Raw genomic sequence first — 12,097 nt, forward strand, 5'->3', positions numbered from 1 at the left:
AAGTGTCCTGCTCTCTGAGCAAAGCACAAAGCCACCCCGAAGCCAGACCCGGCGCACGGAGGCTCCCCCATCGCTGTCCTCAGTGGATTCCACACCCACGGCTGATGCTTATGAAACGACGTGTGTGGTGTCAGGAGGGTCCGAACCCGAAGGGCCCAGAGCACTCTGCTCTAACAGCCAGGGGGGTCAATGTCCCCCCTGACCTTGAGGAACGCCACCGACCAGGGGTGGGAAGTTTCGGAATTCTCAACACGGGCATGTCCCTCATTAGTCTCTGCGAGGAGCTGCCAGGCCTGCACAGAAAGAACCAGGAATTATTGGCCCCACTTGGTCCTCAATCACTGCAGGCCGGCAGCCCTGCCTGAATACACCGGAGGGCCGGGATGTGCGGTCGGGGGTGGGGGGCGGGATGCACAGCAGGGGCTGGGATGTACGGGGTGGGGGTGCCGGGATGCACAGAAGGACTGGGATGCACGATGGGGGTGGGATGCACGGCAGGGGTGGAGGGGGTAATGCACGGCCACCCCCCCGGGATGCACGGCACAGGGGGTCCCCAGCATCAGCCCACAGACTGCTGACCCCACGTGAGCACAGGCACTCACCTCACCCCACAGCCCTGCCTCTCCCTTCTGTCTCCAGGCCCCCGAGGCCCCCGTGCTGCTGCTGAGGTCCTCAGGCACTGCCTGCCCCTGGGGAGGCCTGCAGACACACATCCCGCCTGCCCGCAGGTGGTTGCGAGACGCTCTCTCCCAGGAAGAAGCAGGGAACCAGGAGTGGCCCTTCAGTGCGGTCACACGAGCCCCCAGCAGCTCGTCCACGAAGGCCCTCCCGGCCACCGCATCAGATCACCGGGGCCCCGCAGCTGTCAGGAAATCCTGGTCTGGGGGTTGCTGATTCTCAGGCGTCCCTTCTCTGTCCTCTCCTTCTTCCAGGGCGTTTGGGTGGAACTGCGTCCCCCACCTGAATTCCCGTGTTGAAGCCCCAGCCCTCCACGTGACAGCTTAGGAGGTGATGCAGTCGTGAGCAGTGGCCCCAGGTCGGGGGACAGGTGGCCTGTAACAGAGGCCCCACACGGAGTGCTCCCTCCTTTGCCGTGAGGACACGGCAAGCCAGGAACCTGGTCCTCACCAGAGCTCAGTCACACTGGCACCAGATCTCAGACTCCAGGCCCCCAGCACCCTGTGAACTATACACCTACTGTTTATGCTGCCCATGGTGAGCTGCTGTGCTCCGGCACCTACAGGTGAAGACGCCGGGAAGGTCTCTGGCCTGCCCTGCACCCAGAGGACCCGTCACAGTTCAGGGCCCCCACTGCCTACTGTCCCCCACCCCAGGTCCAGAGGCCATGCCAAGATCGCTGAGCCTGACACTGAACCACGATCCCCACCACAGGCAACAGGCAGCCACAGATGAAAACCCATCCTCGTCCTGGGGGCGCCTAGGGGGCTCCGTGGGTTAAGCCTCTGCCTTCAGCTCAGGTCATGATCTCAGGGTCCTGGGATCGAGCCCCGCATCGGGCTCTCTGCTCAGCAGGGAGCCTGCTTCCCCCGCTCTCTCTGCCTGCCTCTCTGCCTACTTGTGATCTCTGTCTGTCAAATAAATAATCTTTAGGAAAAAAAAAAGAAAGAAAATCCACCCTCATCCGCCCCTTGTAGTTAGAGACACCTCTGTCCCCGGAGCTAAGGGAGCAACCAAGCAGGACCCCCAGAGGCACCCTGCCCCTCGCTGCTTGCACCCAGTCTGGCTCCGGCATTGTCCCTTCCAGGCGCCCTGCACCCAGCCCTCCCCCATCACCTCACTGCTCCTCAGGGAAGAGCTTGTGCACCACATGCGGCCACACATGTCGCAAGGCCCAAGGACAGCAGCCGGGGAGCCCGCGGGCCCGACACACACCCACTCCTGCCCCTCCTGCCGCACCCACCCCGCGCCCACTCTAGCCACTGGCTCAGCCCGGCTCCACCTTCCGCCCGGACGGTTCCCCATGGGCGGTGATGCTGGTGGGGGGAGGTCTTCAGGAGACGGGATCATCACCCTAACTCGGGGCCCACCTCTGTCACTGACATCAGAGTGATGAGGTCCGTGAACACGTCTGCGATGCCCGATAAAGGGTTTACAAGGAGCACAGAAGCCAAGTTGCCAGGACTCTCTGGATTTTCTCCTGGAAGCGCAGGAGCCCGGAAAGTTCTAAGTGGCATCTGCAGCTTGTGCGTGCTTGCCGCCATGCCCCGGGCTCAGCGGTCCCTCGGTCCTCCCTCCTGCTGACCCAGGGGACATGCCTTCTGACGCACCCTCCTCGGTGCAGAGTGGCCTGGCCGGGCCACCTGCCCGCCCTGCATCTGTGAGCCCCACACTGTCCGGGTTAGTTCCTGAGACCACCCAGCGCCTCCCTCCGCAGCCGCTGGCTCAAAGGTACCATGCGCCCTTCCTTGACCGGTCCTCATCTCAGGACTCGGGACTTGGTGGGGGGCCAGAGACTTTTCCCGCCTCTCGCCCCCCTGCCTGGGGATGCTCCTGCCCTGAGCCCCTGCCACACCCAGCCCGAGCTCCACGCAGCCCCATCGTGTGCACGGCCACACAGCTGCTGAGTGCGATGTCTGTCATTCCCGTCTGGGGAACAAGCACCTGCGTGAGGACCAACACGTCCGCGGCTGCGGCACACTTGTGGCTGCGGAATGCAGACCCCCGCACGGCCACGGAGGCCCCGCCTGCGGCTGAGCCCAGGCCCGGCGGCCCGGAGGGAGGAGGACCAGGACCCCCATCCTGGGGGCTCACAGCCCCCAGGCAAACACACAGGTACCCCATGTGCTGGGGCTAGAACTCGGACCTGCGCCGAGGGAGAACCCTAGGACTGAGCTCATCCTATCAGGGCCATGTGACAGACACCCAGACCAGCCCCCAGACAACTGTGGGAGCCGGTCTGGGTCACGCCAGGGATGCCAGTTCGGCGGGGACAGTAGCTGCCACAAGGCCTGGGAGGGGGACCCTCGCCCTCCCTTGTGGGATGTGCATGCCTCTGCCTGCAGAGTGGAGAGCAGGGCCATGGCGGGCACATTGATGGAAACAGCCTCTAATCCGCCAAGGGGCTCGGGAGGGACGGGGACTGCTGCACCTCCTGCCAGTGAACTTTCAAAAAGAAACGTGACCAGGGCAGCAAGCGTCAGGGTCCACGGGAACCGCTGCCCCACTGCCTGCCCACCCCCAGCCTGCCAGGAGGGGTGCCCTGCCCCCTGCCCTCCCCACCCCCACCTCTGCTGCATGGCAGCCCCCTCAGGACCACCAGCAGCAGCTTCTTTGGTTACAACCGTTGTCATTTCTTCGTTTGCTTGCTGACCTCCCCGGGGCCGAGACCCCGCAGATCCTCTCCTGACAGGAGCGTCTGTGCTCCCCGTGCCAGAGTCCCATACGATGTGGAAGCTGCGGTGGCCCAGCCCAGCCCTTGCGTGTGGCTGCAGCTGGAGGGAGGCGCCCCAGGCCCTGGCGGGTCCTTCATCTCCGTCTCCCGCGCCGGGGTCATGCTGCAGCAGCTGGGTGCATGCCGGCTGGATCGGCTGGACGAGGCCACACCGCCAGCCACGGCGTCATGACTCTGAACACAGGCTGGGCAGAGGCATGTGAGAAGGGGTGTGGGGAGCCCTGCACCGAGCCGGTTTCCCCGATGGCGGGAGGCCCAAGGGTCGGTACTGCTGGAAGGGCTCAGGGGCTACCCAGGGCTGGGCGCCAAGCCAAGAAGTGCCGGTTCGGCCCGCACGTCTGGGAGCGGGGGAAGCGGTGAGCCTGCCCCACAGCCAAGCCCGGGCAGGGGAGCCCGACATTGGCAGCAGCAGGGCCGTTGGCTCCCTCCTGAGAAGACTCCGGGAGCCTCGCGGGCCGGACTCGGTGGTGGGTCGGGGAAGTGTCCGGAGGAGGAGACCCTGGAGCCGGTTTTCCGAGAATGAGCAGAGTTGCGCCAGGCGGGGGAGGAAGAGCGTGTCGGAAGACGAGGCCGTGCGGCCTGGCCAGCGGCCCGTGCGGCCTGGGGGACCAGCAGCGCCCACTCAGAGCGCCCCTTGCCACGGAGATGTGGGACGCGGGCGGATAGGCAGGTGGGCTCAGGGCACAGACCTCGATGGTCAGTGGTAGACTGACTGACGGAACAGCCGTGGTGTGACTGCACAGGGCCGGCGTCTCAGGTCAGCCTGTCGGCTGTGTCCCCGGGAAGCCACCAGGCTCTGGGAACACGAACCCATCACCGTCCTCATCTCCTTTTCCTGGGACCGCAGAGTGCAGGACGGTCTCGCCGCACAGGGATCAGGGACGAGCTGGGGGCTCCCCCACGTTCTGGTGTACCTCGAAGGCCCTCTGCCGCTACGGAAGAGGACGGCGCGGAAGCTAAAGGAGGCACGGGTGGGCTCGGGACCAGACGGAGTGACGTCTGTCTTGCCTCGTAGGTTCTGCTTTCTGTCTGCATGCCAGGGCCCTGGGCCGTGCCTGAGAAACTGCTCTCTCTGCAACGGCCTCGCCGTGGCTTCCAGTGCTTGAGAGCAATTAAGAGCAAACATTTTTTCACGAGTTTCACAAAGATGGGGGCTGTGTCCACAGCAGCATTTCAGTCCCAGCGAGTACTTTATCTCGAGGCAGACCATCTGCTTTGGGGCGCTGACCGCTATTCTCCACAGAGACGACTTAAGGCAGAGCCCAGGGGACTGGGAGCCCTTTCCCGACTCGGCTGCTCATGCCAGCAACCTCCACGCTGCGGGGCCGATGCGCTGTCCCCGAGGGCCCCAGGTGACACCTGATGGCGGACCAGTCCTCTCCTAAACCCTTGCTTCCCCTGGTTTCCAGAACACGCCACGCAGAGGGTCGCTCGTGCCTCCCCCGCGCCCCTCCTCTCTCCCCGGCAGGCCCCTGCCTCCACGGCTTCCTGCCAGGGCTCAGCCCCGATCTTCCCAGCACTGACTCCACGGTGGGCAGCCCAGGGTGGCCCGCACCACCTTGGCGATGACAATAAATGCCTCTCCCCACGCACCCAGCCCAGACCCCTCCCTGGAGCTCAGCTCAAACATCCAAACACTACTTGAGGTGATTGCCAGGCTCATGGGCGTGTCAAACTCACAGCCCAAACCCAGCTACTCGCCTCCCTCACCCCCACCCTGCAACCGCCCTATTTGCTCTGACCAAACCTGGCCTTCACCAGGTCCTTCCCTTGCCCCATACCTACTTCTAATCTGTCTACACATCCCACGGCCCCACCTGACCCAGCCCAAAACCAAGCACCTCCGGCCTCTCGGCGGCCCGCCAACCCTCGACGGCACCTCAGCTGGTGCCTCCTGCGTCCCCGCGCTGCACCTGCAGCAAGCCGCCCAGGTGGCCTCGCAATCATGAGCTGCGGCACCTGGGACGGCCGAGGCGGCTCCTCCGGGCCTCTCAGGGACCGGCTCCCTATAGGCCAGCACAGACGACCAATGTGGCCACGAGCCTTTTTCTTCATTCTTCCCCCAGCACCCCTGCTGGACGCATGTGGGCCTTCCGGTTCTGGCTGAAGAACTTCCATAGAGTGGAGACTTTCCTGCCATTTTAGGGAAACAAAGGCTTGTTTCCTCGCACCCTACCCCCTACAGGTGATTCTGTGTGGGCAGCAAGGACAGCGGCAGCCACAGGGGCTCACAGCAGCCGACACTGGGGAAGGGGCCCTTCACCTCTGACGGCCCAGAGGGAGGGTCCCCCACAGGGGCACTCACTGCAGCTGTGGCCTCCTGCCACGGGCCCGGAGCAGTGCCGCTGAGCAGGGGCAGTAGAGCCCGTCTGATGGCCAGGGTGCTGAGGCGGGGAGTGCAGTGGCCAGGCAGCACCGGGAAGGAGTCAGGTGAAAGCATCCATCAGCGGTTCTGGAACCCCCCGTGACAACACCAAGACCAGTGCCACTGGATAGTCCTGAAATCGCCCCGCACGCATGGGGTCGGACGCAGAAGCGAAGCAAGTCAGTGCGGGAAGGTTCCTAACACGGGGCCAGAAGACTCGGAGGGCGCCATGAGACAAAGTGTCGCGAGCAGAACCTCACGCCTTATTGAAAAGAATCAGATCCAAACATAAAATCTAAAACTAGGAAGCTTTCAGAAGAAATTGAAGGGTGAGCTGGACCTCAACAAAACCTGAAACCCGGGCTCTCGGGAGACGCTCAAAGGGAACGGGGAGATAAAAGCCGGCAGGAGGCATCCGCCCTCCACGTGCCCGACAAAGGACTCGCACTCGGAGCTCGGGAGAGCTCACAGCTGCTAGTCCTTAAATACACAATAATTAATGGTCAATTTAACTTTTAAAAAAAAAAAAGTGAGCTAGAGGCACATCCAACTCTCAATATCGGCCCAGGTCATGACCTCAGGGTTGTAAGAGCCAGTCCCGGGTTGGGCTGTGCTGGGCGTGGAGCCTGCTTCGGATTCTTTCTCCCTCCCCCTCTACAATAAACAAACAAAATCGTAAAAAAAAAAAAAAAAAAAAAAAAAGATTCCCTCTTCCTCCTTCTGCTCATGCACTCTCTCTCCCTCTCTAAAAAAGAAAAAAAAAGAAAAGAGCTTCAGCAAAGAGGACACGCAGACGGACGGCAAGTGCGCACACAATCGCTCCTCAGCATCAGCTGTGGCGGGAGCGGAAACGAGCCCTGCGGCTGCCACGCACCTGCTGGAGGCCGAGGGTGCAGGGGCCGGTGTGGCGGAGAGAACGAGCAGCTCAGAGGGAGCGCCCACACTCCCCAGCCCAGCAGCACACTTCCAAGGGGACGCAAAGGCAGGTGTCCGCACGCCTTCTTTGTGAAAGGTCAGAGGGCAGACATTCTCGGCGTTGGGGGCCGCACAGTCCCTGCTGCAGCTGCTGAGCTCTGCCGCTGTGCGAAGCCGCCGGGACCACACACAGATGAACAAGGGGCCGTGTGCCAATAAAACTTTATTGACAAAAGCAGGTGGTGGCAGGGATCTGGCCTGCCTAGGAAAATGAAAACTGATGTTTACACAAACACCTAGGCGCCAAGATTCATAGCAGCCCCCCTTGGGACCACCTGGAACTGGAAACAGCATGCGAGGCTCCTGGAAGAACCGACAGGTGCTGTGCTGAGTGACAGTGCCACCTCGGTCATTTGCACAGGATACCTCTGAGACACTGAGCGACGGCAGCGGATCGGCACTGCCAGGGGCTGGGCTGTGGGAGGGGAGGCTGCCAAGGAGCAGCACGGGCTTGGGGTGAGGAACTGTTCCGTACGCAGACTGGGAATCTCTACATGTGTTAAACTCTGACTGTCACCAAAGCAACAAACAGTAACAAAAGCAGACACAAAGCTTCCACCGTGGCCCCAGGCCACCAGTCCATGCCTCTGCTCTGGGGTTTCTGACCTCAGGTCCTGGGCCTCCTGCCATCTTCTCCTGCCACTTGTCTTACCAGTCTCCTTATGTTCCTGGTCAGGCCAGGCCCACTGCACCCCAGGGCCTCTGCGTACACTCTGCCTTTGCCACAGCTCTTCCACACAGTCAGCTACTGAGAGAGGCCCTTCACTCAGAATCCGATGCCCCCCGCCGCCCCCGTCCTGCTCCTGCTTCCACAGCACTCCCTCAGCCCTGCTCTGTACTGCCCCGGCATCTGCCCACGTGTCTGCCTCCAGCAGAACAGATACACAACCAGCTGGCTGACAGGGGTTTCCCAGCGGCAGTCTACACTGCCAGGTGGGCCCTGACCTGTGCCTTACTCTCTGCCATACCCATGGCACCTAGCACAGTGCCTGGCCCACGGGAGGCATGCGGGAAGTTCTCAACAAACATCTTCCCCCCACCCCAGGCCCCACCTGTCCTCCCTCCCCCTGGGCCCACAGAGGAGGACCGGGCAAAAGTCCACGTGCTCTGTGTTTGGGACCACCAAGGAGCAGGCATCAGTACCACGACGTGGGATTTCACAAGTAAGAGTGTGCTTGCCGACCAAGGGCAGGCGTGCAGCTTCGGGGACCAGGAGTCGCACCTCCAGTGCCGTTGGCATAATGTGAGCAGGACCCAGTATGAACCAGCACGCAGGACCACGTGCCCAAGGCTGACATGGCAACTGTTCATGATCACGGTCAGAGTTCCCCAGGCCAGTCGCCCAGACGCCATGGTCCGCACACAGACAGGTCTGGCCCAGGAGGCAGGAGTGCAGCAGCCCCTCTACACACGGGCCTCCTTTCTGTGCAGGGACAGAGACAAGGTGGTATGGGGCAGAGTTTTTGAAAGAACGAGCCAGGAGCCCGTGTAGCATGGCCTTGTTATTTTATTTAATTCTTAATCTCAAAAGAAAGAGGAGTTAAAACTATGGAAACAGATTTTATTTTAGTGAAACTCCCAACACCCTGAAAGATCCCAGAGAGAGCAAACAGTGACCGGGCTGCCTGCACCCGCGGACAGACGGCTCCTGCCCAGTGAGGACGGTGTCCCATCAGCTAGGGGAGACTTCTGGTAGGATCTCCACCATCAGCAGAAGCTCCCTCATTCCTTATAAAGGCTCACGGGAGAGGCCAGCAACACCAGTTTTCCCAGACGTGGAGCGACCTGGGAAATTGTCCCCAAGGACCGGCACGCCCTCGCGGACCACCAGTGGAGGGTTGAGGCGGCGCTAGAGCAGTATATGATACTTCAGCGCCCGGGGCACCCTGTTGATGACGAGCCTCCCGTCGTAACTCAGGGAGGCAAAGAGCCAGGGGTCAGCAGAGGACCAGTCCACGGCGTACACGCTGTCCTCGTGCTCCTCGTAGGTCGCGATGACACTGTCCTGCGGGGGCTCCTGGCTCCTACAAGGCACCAGAGACACGTGTGAGCCGGGCGGCAGGGCGTCCTGCCCACGGCCGGGGCCTTGCTCCCCTCATCCGTGGGACGGGAAGACTGATGGCAGCTGGTGCTGGGCCGCAGACACCCTCATGAGGCCGTGAGGAACCGGGAGAGCCACCTGCCACCTGCTGACGCCTTATTCTCTCCGGCTGCAGAAGAGCAGGGGCCTGCGAGTCTGCCGGGGCCCCGAGGTTCCAGGGGACGGTGACAGCAAACACCCACGAGGGCTGAGTAAAGGGTGATGAGAAGCCGAAAGGACCCTGGGGACAGCCAGCGCGGCCCCGCCCTGCTCAGGGATATGGAGCTGGCCCAGGGTATGCAGCCTCCCCCAGCTGGGCAGGAAGGGGTCCCTGGTCCTGGTCTCAGACTTCGCCGCGCGATCCGCCAGGGCTCCCACGACACCTCCCTGCAAATCAGAGCGACGGCTCTCCTTCTCCAGGGACCCTGACCCGACAGTGCCAAGTGACACCGCGTGAGTCGGGAGCGCACACACGTTCCTGCCGACTCAGACAGGACGTCATGTCGTCCACTCTAAGTGGCCACACCCAGAACACGCCCCAAGGCCACGGGCTCCCCTTGTCCTTTTCTTCCCATTTCTACTTCACATTCCTGGACTCTCCCCAATGACGCAGCCGCCCTCTGGGTCCCAACCCGGCCTCTAGTGCTGTGTCCATCTACCCCTTCCCTCCAGACGGACCTGCTGTGCCCACTGGGGCTTGGTTACAAACACCGCCTGAAAATTCTCTCGGGGACTCTGTCCTCCTGAGTTTAGCAAGTCACGTGGACAGACTGAAGGAGCAGGATGGTGGGGACACCCATGCTGATGTCGCTGCCTCCACCAGCCTCCCCAGCCTGTGAGCCACACGGTGCCTGCCGTTCCCCCGCAAGGCTGCGCACAGAGAAGCTGGTGAAGAGGTCAGGAAATCACGGCCCCAAAATCAGTTTCTAACTGTGCGTCCGCGTGCTTGGACAGGAAACAGCTGTGAAAAGGCCCCAATACCAAGATCCCTTCTCAGACATGAAGCTGGGCCAAGCTCCAGTAGATGGAGGGAGGATTCGGACCACAGGACTGTAAAGAACCTCGAGCAGAAGGACAAGCCCTGCGGCACGGTCGGGCTCGGCTGATAAACTCAACTGGGGCTTATTCCAGACCTTCCTGCCCTGGATCCAGGAGCCGTGAGCCTCAGCATGCAGCTCCCCTCACGAGAAAGAATCTACTCGAAACACAAGGACTGTCCTGTTTTAAAGTCCACACCACCGGCCGAAGACACGGGCTCTCCGGCTTCTTCCTCCGCACACGGAAGCCGCGGCCACACTCTGCTCATAGCCTGAGGCTCCGATACGAGCCCTGGGCCGGGTGCCCCTGCTCTGCGCCAAACAGAAGTAGGACCCACACGAGTCCTGGGTCCCCAGGAGCCCCGCTCTTCCCGGGCTGTGAGCCTGGTGTGCCGAGTCAGCCCCTAAACAGATGTAATCGGGGATGGAGAGTTCGCGACCAAGAGGCACGACAGCTGAGAGGTTTCCCACGTTCCCTCCGGAGCCTCGGGGTGCAGGGCCAGGAAACACCCGCACTTGGGGCTGAGGGCGCTGGCCTGGAGTCTGCTCCCCACAGGGAGGGCCACCGACTGGACACAGCTCTCATCCCAGCCGGAGGTGAGGACACCGGTGACCGCCTGGGGCTCACAGAGGCTCACGGGTTCTCATTACTGCCTGAGCACACGCTGGAAGACAGGTGATGCTCTTCAAATCCCCTTAGGGCGCTCAAGAAGGACATGGACAGACATCGCCCAGGTTCGTGTTTCGGAGCCCACACAAGACGGCATGAGCTAACCCACCCCGACCCCCACGCCCCTGTGGCCGGGACCAACATCCTCCAGAACCGGGAGCCCCGAGCCGGCCGTGGAGGCCGCCCTGACCACACGCGCAGACGCTCCGGACGGGAGCCGCCTCCGCCGCCAGGGGTCCGGGAGAAGCGAGCCGCGCGCAGCACTGGGAGCAAGCGCCCTTACTTCCCCTCTGGGCGGCGCTCCTCCTGGTCACTCAGGTCGTCGTCGTCCACCAGGTGGCCAAAGGGCTCGGATGAGATGGACACCATGTTGGACAGGATGACCCTGCTGTCGCTGCTGCCCGTGAGGACAAGCTGGTCGTGTGAGTGGTTGTAGCGGACGTTCCACACCCTGGAGGCAAGCAGGCAGTTCAGCTCCACTCGGCCCCTCCTGGACGGGGCAGCGCTGGGACCGCGGGCAGTGGACCCCAGACCGCACGGGCTGACGCGGGAAGCTCCCAGCAGAGGGCCGGACTTCCTGCATGTTTCTCTACAACCTTCTCTTCGGTCCCGGCAAAGAGAGACGAGACCAGATGGAAGCACAAACCTCAGAGCGAGAGGAGGGCTTGCTGCCTGCCACCCTCCTCTGCCGCCTGCCTTCCCAAATCCTAATGGCCACAACTGCCCCAGGAGCAAAGGACAGAGTACGGATGACCTGGCAACAGAGCCATACCCCAGGGCAACATCCACGAGCAGCAGCCATGGGGCCCAGGGGCACAGCCTCGCAGCGAGCTCAGTGAGCCGAGCGGGGTGCCGGCAGCCAGCGCGCGGGGTCGCGGAGGACGGCGTCTCTCCTCGGACTGTGCCCACCACAGCAACTTACAGAACCTGGCAAAACTGTACTCTACCCAGCATGCCAGGTTTCTGAATGTCCTGACCACAACCTCTACCTCTAAAACCAATAATATGTCATGTGTTAATTACCTGAACTTAAATTTTTCAAAAAAGGAAAAAAAAATTAATGTCCTGAGTGCAGAAACATGGCTTCTGGTAAGTAATTCAAAGAATTTAGGGACACAGACCAGAAAAAGTCATCTCTCCTGGGATGTGCCCACCCTGGCCTGAGCAAAATCTCCTGACAGCAGTTTTATTCTTCCTCTTCTAGATGTTTCTTCCACACACACACACACAAGCACACACACAGCCTCACGAGCTCACTTACACACAGGCAATCACACACAGAAGCACGCACTTACACAAACACACGCGTGCCTCACTGGGATGAAAGCTAGTTTATACCAGGCACACCGGCCCGCGATGGACCTCTCACCTGCTTTAGCGCACGTACCCAGCATGCGGTAAACAGCACGTGACGTGTCAGGAGTGACAACTGCTCTTGGGCAGCATCTGCCCCACACACTGAGCTAGTGTCCTCCCCACCCACAGCACCATCCCCACCGTGTGAGCACCACAGACGGAGCGAGCCCGCGCCCTGCCGATGGGCACCAGGACAGTTTCC

At 61.8% G+C, this 12,097-nt stretch overlaps 1 protein-coding gene across 2 annotated transcripts in view; it reads right to left on the reverse strand.

The window, feature by feature from the left end:
- Nucleotides 1-8,538: 8,538 nt before the first annotated feature.
- The window catches only part of EIPR1 (EARP complex and GARP complex interacting protein 1), a 105,266-nt gene continuing 101,707 nt past the window's right edge, over nucleotides 8,539-12,097 (reverse strand). For both annotated transcript variants that reach the window (XM_032866763.1, XM_032866762.1), the window contains 2 exons: nucleotides 10,823-10,990; nucleotides 8,539-8,776 (listed from right to left, as the gene is read on the reverse strand). In XM_032866763.1, coding sequence (XP_032722654.1) covers nucleotides 8,602-8,776; nucleotides 10,823-10,990 — 343 coding nt within the window. In that variant the 3' untranslated portion in view covers nucleotides 8,539-8,601. The remainder of the gene's footprint in view (nucleotides 8,777-10,822; nucleotides 10,991-12,097) is intronic.

Source organism: Lontra canadensis, unplaced genomic scaffold (genome assembly GCF_010015895.1).
Source record: "Lontra canadensis isolate GAN:19392208 unplaced genomic scaffold, GSC_riverotter_1.0 scaffold32, whole genome shotgun sequence".
NCBI lineage: Eukaryota > Metazoa > Chordata > Mammalia > Carnivora > Mustelidae > Lontra > Lontra canadensis.